Source organism: Hipposideros armiger, unplaced genomic scaffold (assembly GCF_001890085.2).
Source record: "Hipposideros armiger isolate ML-2016 unplaced genomic scaffold, ASM189008v1 scaffold_903, whole genome shotgun sequence".
Taxonomy (NCBI): Eukaryota; Metazoa; Chordata; class Mammalia; order Chiroptera; family Hipposideridae; genus Hipposideros; species Hipposideros armiger.
In genome coordinates, this window is record NW_017732253.1 from 455,202 (window position 1) to 471,414 (window position 16,213).

At 38.7% G+C, this 16,213-nt stretch overlaps 1 protein-coding gene across 1 annotated transcript in view; it reads right to left on the bottom strand.

Moving 5' to 3' along the window:
- PCSK5 (proprotein convertase subtilisin/kexin type 5) overlaps window positions 1-16,213 on the bottom strand; it is a 451,676-nt gene that overhangs the window by 389,421 nt on the left and 46,042 nt on the right. Inside the window, exon 2 of the mRNA XM_019630362.1 lies at window positions 11,703-11,807. Coding sequence (XP_019485907.1) covers window positions 11,703-11,807 — 105 coding nt within the window. The remainder of the gene's footprint in view (window positions 1-11,702; window positions 11,808-16,213) is intronic.

Below are 16,213 nucleotides of genomic sequence, written 5' to 3' on the forward strand. Positions count from 1 at the left end.
AATCTCCCTAAATTACCCATGGAGAAAGCAGACAAATAAATGGTTGAGCTCCATATCGCTCTCTCATGCTACCTCATTTCTGGGAGACTTCAGTTTCCCCTGCATTAAGGAACGACCCCATTTTCCCCCAATCCTCCAAAAGGTCTCCATTTTCATCCTTTCCTCTCTGTGGATAGATGGGTTGAAAAAAAGGCTCTTGGCTGGTCCAAGGAATAAGCCTGCAGAGCATGTCCACATCTTAAGGGACATTATTTTAACATTCCATCTACAGCAAAGGCTGTCCTTGAGCTGGGGCAGGGAAAATGTGCCCCAAGGACACTGTCCTGTTACTTGCCTGTTCATTTGGCTGCTCCTTTGGACATTTTTTTTGTTGTTTTTTTTAGAATGGCTACCTGGGCTTGACAAACTCATATGTGAAAATGCTTGCTTAGTATTACCAATGGATTGAAAAAAAGTCTACATGTCCACCAAAAACTTTCATTAATCGTATCCATCCTTGATTCTATCTGATTTTATTTTTGGCCTCTTATTTTTCCACCTCCAACCTACTATCTCCACCACCACTACCCTCCCACTATAGTTCTATTTTTTAATTTCCATGGATAGGCTTTTTGAAGTTTGTTCTATTGTTACTGTCATTTCAGAAGGTATTGTATTTCTCCAAAAATCACATAAAGTATTTAAGCATTTAATTTCTTAGAAGAACTTGTATTAAATACAGTGTTTTTCTATTCAGAACTGCCTTCTAGAATTCATGAACATCAGTAATAACAGTTACTATTCTGATGATCAGGTTCTTGTATCTGCGAGAGACAGGTACTGTGAAAACAAGGAAGCAATGTTACTTGTTCCTCATTTATCACGTGCATTGTTGAATAGGTAAAGTCTATATCTATTTCAAGACTGACCAGGTTAATCTTAAATCTAATTGCAAAATCAGCTCTTTCAGGCAAAACAGTGTCTAAGGGGAGAACTGAATGTGCTAAGAAATAATTCTAAGTATTGAGCAGAAAGGGAGAAAAAGGAAGTTTGGAAAGACACTAGAACAGGGAATATGAAAAGGGCACATCCGATGGGCAATGTGGACCAACAGTAAAACCACAAGTGACATTGGTTCAAGATGGTAATTAACGGATTGGAATAAACATTAGAAAATGGTTCATCCACTCCATGATTTTACAAGCGACATAATCCCAACGAAGAATGACATGCTAATCGCAACTCTGAGTCAGTAGTAAAGCTGTGAGACCAGAATTCAAATATGCAGTCCAGTAAATGCCTCTTTCACTTTATATCACAGAGTCTGTCCAATTGGCTGCTCCCATATCTGCACATTAAAATAAGACAGTATGACACCAGAAAATGATTTAAGTTCTAAGGGAATTAAAACTATAGCTGCTAGGTTTACTATTGCCTTTATCATTTATTTTCCTGTAAAAATTAATTTTAAAGTAGCATTCATTTATTCATTCATTCTAAAAGTATCATATTATGTTATACATGCTTACTAGGCATCTAATTGGAAATTACAGGTATGTGAGAAAAGGAGATGGAAATTTAAAGCAAGGACACCAGCGTGAAGGTGAGTCCCCTGAGCTCTCCAAAATTTACAGGTGAGGTAGAAGAGATACCATCAATGAAGAGAAAAGGTACAGGAGAGGTAGGAAAAAAAACTGGGAGAATGTGTTTCAAGAAACAGAGTCATTTTTCAAGAAGGAGCAAATAATTGATCACCATGTCAAGTAAAAGATAGAGTCAGATGAGAACAGAGATGTATCCACTGGATTTGAAATATCAAAGCATTGTTGATGTCAACAAAAGTAGTTTCACTACAAATAGATTTTAAAAAAAAGTAGACTTTTTTTTAACAAAAAATCATCAGATTTGTATGGAACCACAAAAGACCCCACATAGCCAAAGCAATCCTAAGAAAAAAGAACAACGCTGGAGGCATCACCCTCCCTGACTTCAGCTTGTACTACAGGGCAACAATAATCAAAACAGTATGTAATTGGCAGAAAAACAGACAAACAGACCAATGAAACAGAATTGAGAACCCAGAAATAAATCCACATAAATATGAACAGATAATTTTTGACAAAGAAGCCAAAAACATACAATAGAGAAAAGACACCCTCTTCAGTAAATAGCACTGGGGGAATTGAAAAGCCACATGCAAAAGCATGAATCTAGACTGCTATCTGTCACCGTGTACCAACATTAACTCAAAATGGATCAAAGGCCTAAACATAAGACCTGGAACAATAATCTGCACAGAAGAAAACATAGGTACTAATCTTATTGACCTTGGGTTCAAAGAGGATTTTATGAATTTGACCTCAAAGGCAAGGGAAGTAAAAGCTAAAATAAATGAATGGGACTCTATTAAACTATAAAGCTTCTTCACAGCAAAAGAAACCATCGACAAAATAAAGAGACAACCAATGGAATGGAAGAAGATTTTTGCAAACAACACCTTCAAAAAGGGGCTAATATCCAAAATACATAAGGAACTCATGTAACTCAACAACAAAAAAAACAAACAATCCAATTAAAAAATGGGCAGAGGACCTGAATAGACATTTCTCCAAAGAGGACATACAGATGGCCAATGGACACATGAAAAAATGCTCAACATCACTAATCATCAGAGAAATGCAAATAAAATCCACAATTAGATATCACCTCACACCAGTTGGAATGGCTATCATTGACAAAACAAATAGTAAGTGTTGGAGAGGCTGTGGAGAAAAAGGAACCCTCATACACTGTTGGTGGGAATGCAGGTTGGTGCAGCCACTATGAAAGGCAGTGTGGAGATTCCTCAAAAAATTAAGAATGGAATTATGATATGACCCAGCAATCCCTCTCCTGGCTATATACCCAGAAAATCTGAAAACATTTATCTGTAAAGCTATATGTGCTCTGATGTTCATTGCAGCTTTATTTACAGTGGCCAAGACATGGAAACAGCCAAAGTGTCCTTTGATAGATGACATACACACATACACACATACACATACACATACACACACACACGCACACACACACACACAATGGAGTGCTATTCTGTCATAAGAAAAGACGAAATAATGCCACTTGCAACAACATGGATGGATCTTGAGATTATTATGCTAAGCGAAATACGTCACACAGAAAAAGTAGAGAACCACATGATTTCACTGATATGTGGTATATAAAACTGAAAACAACAAAGGAACAAGACAAACAAATGAAGAAACAAAAACTCATAGACACAAACAGTAGTTTAGTGGGTACCAGAGGGTAAGGGGGGTGGGAGTGGTAGACAAGGGTAAAAGGGATCAAATCTATGGTGATGGAAGGTGAACTGACTCTGGGTGGTGAACACACAATGTGCTATATAGATGATGTATTACAGAATGGTACACCTGAAACCTATGTAACTTTACTAACAATTGTCACCCCAATAAACTTTAATTAAAAAAAACATACAATGTGAAAAGGCAATTAAGAGTTTTAAAATGTGTTTGTATATCCTTCCAAACCTACCCTTTATATAACTACACACACATACACATTAGTATTTTTTTAACATAAATGGGAATAGTTCCTATATAATATATTCTTTTCATATTGCTTTTTTTCTTTTTACTTTAAAATTTATTTTTGAAACCCTTTTTTTAGCAGTATGTACAGATTTATAACATCATTTTAATGGCTACTTTTTATTTTGTTATAGGATTTAACCTACACTTTTGATCTTTACTTACATATGCAATTCATTATACTATATTATAGCATATACTTCTCTAAGTACATGCATGAACAATGTTGAGTCTTCAGATGCAGGGAGAATTGATGGACAGAGGAGTTAAGTGCTCACCCTACAGAGATCACAGCAGAAGCCAAATCAAAGTTTCTCTCTGCTGCACCATAATGCCTCCTTTTATGTTGTAAGAATTGATTGCCATTTGGTAGAACTGAGCACAGAAAAATCACTCACAAGCACTTATTAACAAATTTGGCCTTTGCAAATGTTGATGCTTTAATTGGATTTCTTATTTACTCTTGCATTCTTTAAAAGAAATACATCAATCAGTATGATTTCTCTTCAAAACCAGACAATTAAAATGACTTTGGGTTTTGTTGTTGTTGCTGGGTTTTTTTGTTTGTTTGCTGTTTTTACTTATCCCTAGGTTTGCTTACTTGTTTTATTCTAACTTGCCCAAAAGTTCAATAGAACTGTGGCTCCAAAATTCCCTTCTTAAAACCTGCTATAGACTGAATTTTTGTACTTCCCCCAAATTCATATGTTGAAACCTAATCCCCAATGGATGGTCCTAGGAGGCGGGGCTTTTGAGAGAGGATTAGGTCATGAGGGTGGAGCCCTCATGAATGGGATTAGGGCACTAAGAAACAAGTTTCCAGAGTTGCTCCTTCTGCCATGTAAAGTTGCAACATGAAGACAGCCATCTATATGAACCAGGAATCAGACTTCACCACACACCAAATCTGCCAGCATCTTATCTTGAACTTCCCAGACTCCAAAACTATAAGAAACAAATTTCTGTTGTTTATAAACTACAGTCTATGATATTCTGTTACAAGTAACCCAAACTAAAGAAAGACCTATACTTTCTAGATCCAGCACCTCCTTTTCTTAGAATCTGACACCTTAGAGATATTACAAAAATTACAAAAATAACCAAGATTTTAACATTTAGTACCTTTCCTTCAAGTGGCTAAAGTGATTTCTATATTATAAAATCCATAATCTCTCCCGCTCCCCATCAAATCCCTCTTCCTATTTTCAAACGTGGCCATAACTTTATTTGCCATTTGTTCTCTGACTTACCCTGTTTCCCCCAACCTTGATTTCCAGTTAAGACCGTTTCTCTCAGTGCAGTAATAGTTGTCAGTGGAAAACTGGACAAAGCCTAACAGAAGCTAGAACTAGCTCTTCCACTTTGTCTTCACCCACCGCAGCCTTGGCTTCAGAATTTGAATGAACTAAGCCTTTTATTTATGCCTACCAGATATTTGTATTTCAGAAATATCACATTTGAGCCACTCAAATGTGGAGCGTGAATGACAGAACGAAAACAGGCGTCAGGTGAGGGTGAAACCAAAGCAAAGCCAGGAACGTGCTGATATCCTTCTTTCATGCTTCTTCCCTTTCTCCTGACACAGCCTATTCAAGGGGTCACAAACTGGGATGCCCTTCAGATGTGTTTTCTTTGGCCCACACAAGTATTTTAAAACTTTCAAATTATTTGCCAACACTTCAAATCGGGAAATGTTATGCAAAAATCCAGACGTGCCAGTTCTTTTGAATTCGCAACACCGAGCCAGCTTGTCAACATGACAACAGGTGCAGCTCAGTGGCATCTACTCCCTCACACACAGCAAGGGTTTTACACTTTGCTGTGTGCCCAATTATGTTATATCTGGCCCATCTCACTCATTCCTGTTATCTGCACTCTCACTGTAGGCATGTGAGTTTACAACCTTCCCAAATGAAATACTGCCAAGTGCTCTCTAATAAAGACTTGGAAACCTTTCCAAAATAGTTGAGAATTTATTTTTTTTAATTCATTCATATCTATAAGGGATTTGGGTTGTGACACAAACTTTTCCATCAGATAACCCAGCAGCATACAATCTGACTCAGGTTTCTGACCATCCAGACATCTGGGGAAATGGAAACAAGACAGAAAAGAAAGGAGTTGGAGAACATGGTGGCGTCTGCACCCACATACTTCCTCCCATCTCTCCCACACTCATAGCCATCTTGCCACCATAAATGCACCAAAGGTTGCAAAGTTATGGCTGCAATGCTTCACTCAAGAGTGTATGCATTCTAGTGGGGTTTTCAAAGATGCAGAAATGCTATAAAATGATAAAGACAGGAATTTATTATAATGGTTGCATTTCATACCCGGTGAAAAGGTGGAAAAGAAAGTAGTCTAAAACAAGAGAGCCCCCCAATATGTCCCTTAGCCACCATATCCATGTCCTTTCTGCTCATCATTGGATCCAAGCCCATGCTGCTTCCAGAAGAATTCAGGGCATCCTGCAGATATTGGGTAACCACTTACATTCACTGGAGAGACACTGAGAGGCAAATGTGCAGTGACCACGGTTATGACATACGCTAGCAACACAATGCCTCAGGTGCCTGCCTGTAAGAACACAGCCCCTCTCATCCACACGGCTGGATGAACACAAACTCAGGAATGAGATACTATACAATTGCACTTCACAAAAAAAAAGGGCAAACCATTAAGTTATTATCACATTAAAAACCGAAGAGCAGAAAATTAACCTGCTAAAGAAAGCAGCCCACAAGAGCACCAGCTGGAATGAAGGCAGGTAGGGTGAGAGAAAATAGAGGAGCAGTGGCCGACACAGGAAGCCCTTGAACTCAGGGTGAAACAAAATTTGCAGCTGTGTTAGGTCAAATGGAATCGTATTAATAAAAAGGCATGGCTGTGATTCATGCATGGGAGCAAGGGAAGATTGAGTGTAGACACTTCTGAGCATATATTTCTAACTAGATAAGATTTCTTTAACTCTAGCAGGCCCACTAGTAGGTCAGGTATATGTAAACAACATACATGGTTGGTCTCAGGGTAAAGAGAGAGCTAATGTGCTGGTTGCCTCCATGGATCAATTACAGACCAATCAGCAGTGGAGATAAAGTTCTGAAATTATACAGTGAATCCATGGGGATGGGATTTGACTGATAAGAGGTAGATTTGTACAACTTTTCAGGAACATGGCCATCAGGTACAGTGAGGGACTCTTGTACGCTTCTTCCAACACATGTACTTTCCTCTTGAGACAAAAAGAGAAACTCCAGGCATCTGAAAATCAAATGTTGGTCACAATCGATACCACCTGGATTAGTAAGGAACTTAAATTTACCTTTCTTCTTTCACAGGTCTGATTTCACCTGGTCTTGCTGACTACCTCCAATCACTTCATTTCTCCCCTCCTGTCCTTTTTGTACACCTGTTTGTTTGTCATGGTACAAACGCTCTGTTCTAAAATTCTCATCAGAGGAAATGGCTTATGTATATGTGTAACAACTAGATAATACGTCTGTGAGCTACATAAAGCCTTGCTCTTATTTCTGAGTCACAGTTACAGAGGGACAACTGCAGCTCCAGGAGAATAAGCGAGGGGCTTCAAATATTTAGAGAACTGTATGTATAAGCCTGGATAGCAAAAGTAGATCCAATGGGTAGAAGTTACAGGCAAGCAGATTATCACTCAACAATTTCAATCTCTTCGACGAAAGAAACGTTTACCTTGTCCAGTACTGAATACTTTGTCATTAGACATGCTTAACAAATCTGAAAAAATTTCCTCTTAGGTGTATGATGGAGGGTAGGCCAGCATGGATAGGAAAAAGGTAAGTCTAATTTTAAAGAGCCTGTGATTCTGCAATAAATTATGTTACATGAATAGTTTCTCCATAATTGAGATACACAGCCATACACATCCAGGTGAGGAGGCAAGGTGACTGAAAATGAACTTTAGGCAGAAACAAGACAGGAGAGGTGCCCATCCCTGACCCCATAGTAGGAGGTGATTCTATCCTAGATATGGATAAAAACTGACCTATAAATAGCTTTGAAGACAGAAAATGTTTTGGAAAAGATTAGAGGTTGAAAAGCCAGAGACTTGAAGATAAAATCTAATGGGCAAAAGAAGCTGTGCTTGTATATTAACTACACGTGGGTGTAGTTAATAAGACACAGGTGCCTGACTTAATGGCAGTTTATTTTTATTATTGTTTTAAGGCTACTGTAGTAGGAAATTTAGTATTCTGGTTTTTCTGTTCTGGGTAAGAAGGAGAATGAAAGAAAATGATCTTTTCCGCCCCCACCCAGGTTTGCATGGGCAGCTGAAGAGCCACAAAGAGCTTGCATTCCAGAGTATTCCAATAGATACCACCCTCCTTGACCAAAATGCCACAGAGCTGGCAAAGATTTCTCACCAGATTAATGAGAGGCTTCTGAGACTATTAACACAAGACTATTGTTTCTGGAATTTAGCTGAGGTCTCTTGGAGAAAACTGGTCAGTCCAAAAGAAAGACATAGATAAGAAAAGTGTAAGACACACTGGTCTGACTGCTGTAATACTGTACCAACACTTTCTGCAAAACTGTCATTATTGTACGAGGGATGCTATCTTAGAAGTCTGTGAATCTCTGTCATTTAAAAAGCTAATCATAGCATAATGTTAACACATAGGAACCAGGCTATTCTTGTTTTCTGGGCTCATGACCCAACTGACCACAGCACTTTCTTAGCACCAGGAGGGTTGTTCTTACAATGTTGCTACTTTGGAATTTCCTTTTTTGAACCCTCTGAGTAAAAACAAAAGCTAGGGGTAAAAAAAAAGGAGCCATGCAATTTAACACAGCAAGTACAAGCCAGGATCTGTTTGGTGTGTTTTCTATTTCTCCAGGAAAGGGTGATCAAAAACAACTTGATGCATCTCCAGTTTTTTCCACCAAGCTATTTCACATGGTCCCATCACCCCAAATCACAAATGTGCTCCACTCTGGCACACAAATCACCCACCATACACACACATAAAAGGAGATCTGCCTAATAAACCAAGTCACACCGACACTTGTTTCCCATTCCCAATGCGGTCGGCTGGGAGTGAAAAAATACCAAGTCAGCCTGTGGAACTGTACGTAGTCTCAAAGTATCTGCGCACAAAACACTTATTAATTAGGAATGGAAACACAGTCATTTTAACGTAGAGAAAACTTGCAGACACACCATGACCAAATGACCAAAGTTAAAGTCACGAGCCATGAAACAAATCAACATGGTGTTCCTCCTGATCTGATGCACTGAGAACACAGCCTTTCCCTGGTGTTCTTGCTAAACCTGAATCTCATCATGAGAGCAGATATTCTCCCAAATAACTGGCCTGTAATCTTCAAAAAAGTTGTAGCTCATGAATGGAAAAAAAAGAAAGAAAACAGAAGGAAGTATAACAGAGTAGTCAAAGGGGACTTCAACAAAATGACATTTAGATGTGATCCTGGCCCAGAAAAGAGACAATTTGTAAAACTTCAATAAAATCTGTTGATGAGATAATAATATTGAATCAATGTTTATATACAGATTTTTACCAGAATGTTGACTGGTGTACTCCTGGTTGTATAAGGAGTGTCCTTGGTTTCAGTAAATATACAGTGAAATATACAGCACTAAAGCAGCATTGTGTCTGTAATTTGCTTCCAAATTTTCAGAAAACATATATACATACATACCTATACATACATACATACATGTATGCATGTGTATACATGTGTATAGATCGAAGAGAGAGAACATGATCAAGTAAGTATGGTAAAATGTAAAATGTAAATGCTAACCTTTGGGGAATCTGGGAAGGGTATTCAAGAATTCTTCATAACATTTTTGCAACTTCTCTGTAAGTAAAATGTTTTTAAAAATAAAAAAAAAAACCTAAGTGGGTCTGAGCTTTATGAGGAGGGAACTGGAGAAACAGGGGGAATGTAGTGGCCCCCCCACCTCTCTGTTCCCCCACCCCCAACACTGAGAAGCATTGCCATGTCCTGGGTTCCCCTGAAAGCCACTGAGGGAGGCCCTGCAGTGAGCTCCCTGAGAATACCACTATGTCTCCAAATCCCCAGAGCCTAACACAGGTCCTGATATATACTAGAGGCTCAAGAAATGGACAATGCATGATTGAATGAACTTAAGGAAATATCTGAAAGAAATTGTGGGCACGCCCCAATCTGCGGTACTCCATCTGCAAAGTTGGTAGCATTGCAGCTCTCTTATATAAATGGCTGGGTGGGAATGAAGGACAGCAGGCATCAGAATGAAGAGTAAGACGCAGTTCTTCCCTGGGATGTCCTTCTTACAGAGGAGGAAGGAGAACTGAGCATGGACTACCTAGGGTTGGTCTGTAATGACCTTGCTCCTCTGGACTGGGGGAAGAAGGGCACACATTCCAGGTGCTACTGTCCCAGCATCCAAGGTCTCTGTGGGATCCTGCATAAGCTATCGGCTTGTCGGAAAAGTCATGACGTATTTTTTCTGTTTTTCGTTGCAAAAAATGCGTCATGACTTTTCCGACAACCCAATATTTGATGCAGAGTTAAGAAGAAATGAAGACTGAGATTCCCCAAGATAACATTAAGGATTGAATAGCTCCATATTCAGTAAATCCTTCATCATGAACACAATACCTTGTAACATTCTGCTATTACTTCCCAAACCGACTAGTGCTTGGTTTTTCAAGTTCACATTGACTATGCCCATGAGATCTGAAATTGGAATTTTAATTTCCAAAGGTCTAGAAAACTTTGAAAAAGTTGCTTAATAGATAAAAAACGTGACTTTGCTTTGAAAACTGAGCTAATTAAAAAACACTGTAACAGATTACTTTTCCAGAAACATTTAATTCTGAATAGAGATGAAGGGGAAAAATATTATAACCCACAGGTCACCAGAGTGTAAGTATTAGGGGAAGTTCCTATAAGCCCAGAAAATTGGGATCTACGACAAATGTGCTTTTCCTAACCACCAAGATACAATTTCACAACCATGAACACTGTGATAATATTCCAGAAAAAAATTTAAAAAGACAAACCATGACACATAACAGAGGGCAGGACACCAAACTGCAAACCTGATTTGGATATTAATTCAAACAGGGACCTTTTTTGTTTCAGTAAGGAATATAATTTTTAAGGAATCTCTAGGTGGGACTGCTATGCTCATTGGTAGGGACTTATTCACCAATTTATTGGAAAATAAGCTCATATGGTAAACCCAAATCACAATGGGTTTAAAAAAAAAAGTCCCTTCCTAATCAGTAAATAATAAACAGTAAGCCCACAGAGGAACTGGGGCAGGTTGGCATAGCTAGCCTCATTTCCTCTTTACTTGCCATGTCTGGGAGACCAAAGAGCTCTCTGTCAGAGTCAATCCCTTCTTCTCATTTAGTAAGAACAGATATTTAACACACCCTCTGAGTTCTGGTTGCCAGTTACTAGTTTATTTGTCCCCAACATCCGTTAGCTTCCTATCTCCCAGTTCAAAGCTGTTCCACGTCTCTAAAATGGAGTGGGAGGACATATCATACCTCCTTCTAGGTGTTCCCAGGGATGTGTTGTCTATATAACCCAAAGACTTGGAGGGAAGACAACGTGTAAGAAAGATACCTGATAAGCCCCTAACATTAAACCTCTTCCCCCAGACATGGTCTATTTCTTGGGCTGCTGATGGCAGGTGAAATCACAGGATTCATGGTGATCTAAGGCCTCACCTAAGGGTTCTGGAAGAGACCCCTCTATGGAGTTCAGATAGAGCCTCAGATCTGCATGCAAATAGACAGGCAAGATAGTGTGGCATTCTTAATACTTTAATACTTCTTAATCAATCTCTCCGACACACTCCTTCTCATTTCTCCATGAGAACCCAAATTTGTGACACCCTTGGGCTGTTCTACAACTGGGGTGATAATGGCATTTGAATAAAAATCAAGCCATTGCCTATTTTTGTCTGAAGAGGAAGCAAAGATACTGGGCCAAAGGATAGTATGACAGCTCTTGAAATTTGAGCCTTTATGCTGGTCATCAGTTCCTAGTGTGACATTACCAATGAAAAATGCAGGAGCTTTGCTTATTGGTCCCCACCCAACTGGATCTTCTTACCTTTGGTTCCATTGAAATGAAACTGTGGGTTCCTCTGCTTGAGAGAACTGACCTTTTAATCGTCCTGCTATGGTAGAAGTGGTAATAGTCCTTCAGGGCCCCGATCTGCAAAGATAGGAGGGAAAGAACAAAAGGAAGTGAGTTAATTTATGAAAACAATCTTCTGTTTTCCTGTTTTTCATTAAAATAAGAACACAAAACAAGAAAGGTCCATAAATTATGCATTGCCTGCTCTGCTTAAGTGTTATTTGAAACTTGGTGATCATTTTCCAAAAGATGGACACGTGATATGAAATGGAGTGTCCTTGAGGCAGTGACTGCGGAACTAAAGATTATAATGGGGCAGCTTAGCCTCTCCACAGTTCCATTTAAATGTTTAATTTATGTTCAGCATTTTAAGTAATTCTATATCAATCTATATCCAAATGTGGGAAAGAGAAAAAATCAAATAGCTATCTGGTTATAAAAACACATTGCATTCTGTTGGCTCTGAGAAATGTACAATGAAGAACCTTGTTAGATTATTTATACCATTAATTTGAAACAAGTCCTAAGCAGTTGATCATTCACAAAGAAAACACTAGTTAGTTTCCTGCCATCACTAGACAGTATAAATACATAGCAGTTTTTCATTTATTGCAGAACTAAAAGTGGAATGGCAATTTCTAAAACAAAACAAAGATCACACATCTTACCAATCAACTGAGCTTTCTGTGTAAAAATATTTCAATCTATTTTCTCTTAACCATTTCTTTAACAAATTAGTCTTCTGATTTGTGTACCCCATTCTTTAGTTAAAAGCAGTTAACTCTCTTTCGGATAGCTTTGAAAGTAAGTCCCTGTCCACTTTAAGAAAATAAATGAACAAAATCCCAAACAATCATATTCTCTCAGCAAATTATAAAATGTGGATTACATAATGGGGATTGAATAATACAACGAATGAAGACAGGAGAGCTTGGCTCTAGTTCTAGCTGACAACAAAAGTGACTCGTTGGCTAAATCACATATACTTACTATGTATCAGTTTCCATTTCTATAAAATTGGACTTTGGGTTAATTAATTCCTGAGATCATGGTAGCTCTCAAATTCCATTGTTTGACACTGACACTTTCCTTGCTTTGGGCAAATACATTAAGTGGCTATTTCTCCAAAATACCATGGCTTTGCCCTAAAAGAATGACCACTGTTAGAATGTTTTCCAATTGGGACAAAAGGTAAGCTTTCCTAATTTTAAAGAAGAGAAGGCATTGACCAGCTTAATTTTCCCAGATAAAAGGTTTCTTTGTTATTCCCATCTTTCCAGCACATTCTCAGCCATCACCCCCACCTCCACCCCCACCTCCCACACATACACTTCCAATAAAGGATATCAACCCAATTTTTGTGCTATTTAAGAGTCATCTCACTGGGTCTTTAGGTACTAGCTGAATGTTTCTAATCATCATTAAAACTGAACATCTGAAGTCTCACATTTTTCACTGAAGTAGAAACTGCCCAGATGTACACAGAAAAGATCCTGGACTCTGAATACAAATATGAAACAAAGACAAGGAAACCCCCGCTGAAACCTCTAATCTCAGTGATCCTAGACTCTGTCTGAAACAGCAGCAAACAATGAGGAAGATGGCACCAATTCCACTCCCAGTCTCCAAAAGTGTTTCAAGAAGGGATTTACAGGACAATTTTAAGTTTCTAAAGGACTAAGGGTAGAATTCAAGGGGCCATGTAATACTTTGTAAGAAAATCTTAAAATCCCAGGAAGCTTAGAGTTTTCACCTCATGGTGCTTTTGTCAAGACTGTTCCGTGAGAAAAGACAGTAGTTCTTGTGGAAAGCAGCTTCGAATTGCTGAGGAAGAACTTTACACAAAACCTATCAACAGTGTAAAAAATGCCACTGTGCTTAAGAAAATGTCCACTCCACTATAATGGAACCTCTTCGATTATAGGAAATGAGTGACTTCAACTTAACTATTAAGTTCAAACTATGGATGACACACACCTTTGAAGATATATTCAGATTGTTTGAGGCCTCACTGGTACAGACTGGAATCCTGCCCTAACATAGTGTGTAGAGGGAGATGGAAAACAGAACCCTTGTCCTGACTTAACTTGCTCTGGGGTCTTGGATGCGTTACTTAGCCTCCATGGGCCTTTGTTTCCTCCACTGTAAAATAAGGAGGACACAGGAGGTACAGTGGACAGAGACTGGGCATCAGAGTCAAATGGGGGATAATAATGTTTATGGGTAGTCTGGTTATAAGGACTGAATGTAAATAGTAACAGGTGTGCTACCTGGTCAAGTCATTGCCTGGTACATAGTAAATGTGAGAAGGTTATTAGTGTCCCTTACAAATTTCAATTTAAATCCTATCTTCTCTCACCTCCTATCCTCTAATGAATCCCTCAGCTCTATTCCTTGGTTAGGTTGCCTCTGGGTCTATCCTGGTATCACCTCTTTAATTAACTTATTTCACTGGCAAAAATAAAAAAGCTTGATGATTCACTGTTGGCAAGGATATAGGCACAGATTGGTAAAGAGCACACTCTGGGACAGGTGTTTTGAGAGCAATTTGGTAGTATCAATATAATTATAAGCAGTAACTAACCTTTAACCCACCCCTTCTACTTTTAAAAAATTATTCTACAGATATAGTCACTTCTTTATATACAAGAATGGATATTAGAGTCAATTTTGTAACAGCAAAAACAAAAATGCGAACAACTAGCTGCCATCAGTAGGGGATTTGTTCTACATTAACTAAAATGGATTGATCACCAATGTAGTAAGTAAATAAAGTTGCAAAATATGTATATAATATGACCCAGTTTTTTTAGGGGAAAAAGGAAGAATATATATTACATTTGTGCTTCAAGGCACAGGATATTTCCGGAAGGATACTCGAGAAACTGAAAAGAGGAACTTTCTTTCCATTGTTTATGTGCATGCATTATTTTTTAATTAAAGTAATTAAAAATGAAAGAAATCACACAAATAAATGAAATAGCACACACACACACACACACAAATCCCATCTACTTTTCTGTTGGCCAATATACTCCCAAAATTTCATGTGACTGATACAATGGCCCCATCATTCAGGCCACTAAATCTCGATAGTAAGTAAGCTCTACTGTATCTCCATCTTTCAGAGATTCTGTTTCCTCTGTAGAATTGTGGAATGGTGCTGATTGACTGATGCCTCATTTATTGAATGTCTACCATGTGCCAGGCATCTTGCTACTCTTCTGCCTGTTATATTTAACTTCATTCCCCCAAAAGCCCTTGAAGATAAATATCATTACCTCCAATTTGATATACAAGGCTACTGAGGCTCTGGAAGTGACCAAATGTACAAGGCTAGTCTTGGGAGGTGGTAAAATTTAAATCTTTGTTGAACGTCTAGCATCAGGATGAATTTAGTTAAGTTTCATGGTGCATTCTATGGATAGGCTCAAAAGAAGTATTCCAACATCCTTCTGGTGAGGCTCCTGTACTGCAGAGCTAAAAGGCTAAACTCAGTAAAGCTAGGTTTCTGAATGTGATTCAAGTTCTACCAAGCAACGGCACACCACCGCATCATGAGGCATGGTCTTGGAGGAATTGATGTGTTTAATGATAGTTGTGGCAGGAATCTTAGTGCCTGGTTGCTAGCTTTCTCGGTCTCCATTTGCACGTCCTGTTTTGTTGGTATGCTGGTAAGAGATTGTAGAAGAGCTACAGGGATAGCAGAGGGTAGCTTCCTCATGCCTCGGTTTCCTGACTGAGGCAGAAGCAGCAGCCCTCATGGAGGCCCATTCTGTGGTTGGCTTTGGGGGCCATTTCTGAAAGCCTGGCTCTTGTGATTGATTCTACAAGCTATTTAATAGTCTACACCGAATGCCTCACCAAGTAGACCAAGTATTCAGTAGACCAAGACTCAGTATTAGGCTGCCCTGAATATCGAAAACTAAAGAGGTTAGAGCATCTGAAAAAGTAGCTATACATTTACATAACCTTATACAACTTAGAGATCCTCAAAATTATGTACTCTTAAGTCATGGGCTGTAGGCACCAATGAGCCACAGGCTACAGGATGTCCCAGTGTGTCTGTTCTAACATCCTGTTAGATGACTACACTTGGGTCTAGTCATCTCAGACCCATTTGTACCACCCTCTGCTCTCATATCTGTTTTCCACACAGTAGCCGGGTTATTAAGATTACACAAGGTTATAAAATTTGGCTATGTCATGTCTGACCCTTGCCTAAAATTGATTAGTGGCTCCCTTTGCTCTTAAAATAAATAGTAATAGTTAATATTTAATGTTAGTGAATAATATATTGGGTTGTCGGAAAAGTCATGACGCATGTTTGCAACAGATGCCACTAGTTCATTTTTGGTTTTTGTTTTTGTTTTAAAAGACTTTTATTAGGGAATTGGGGGATGGGAACAGTGCTGGGGAATTGGGGGAAGGGGAACAGACAAGTTGCTGTCCTTTTGTTCTTCAGTCTAGTTATGGAGGACGTT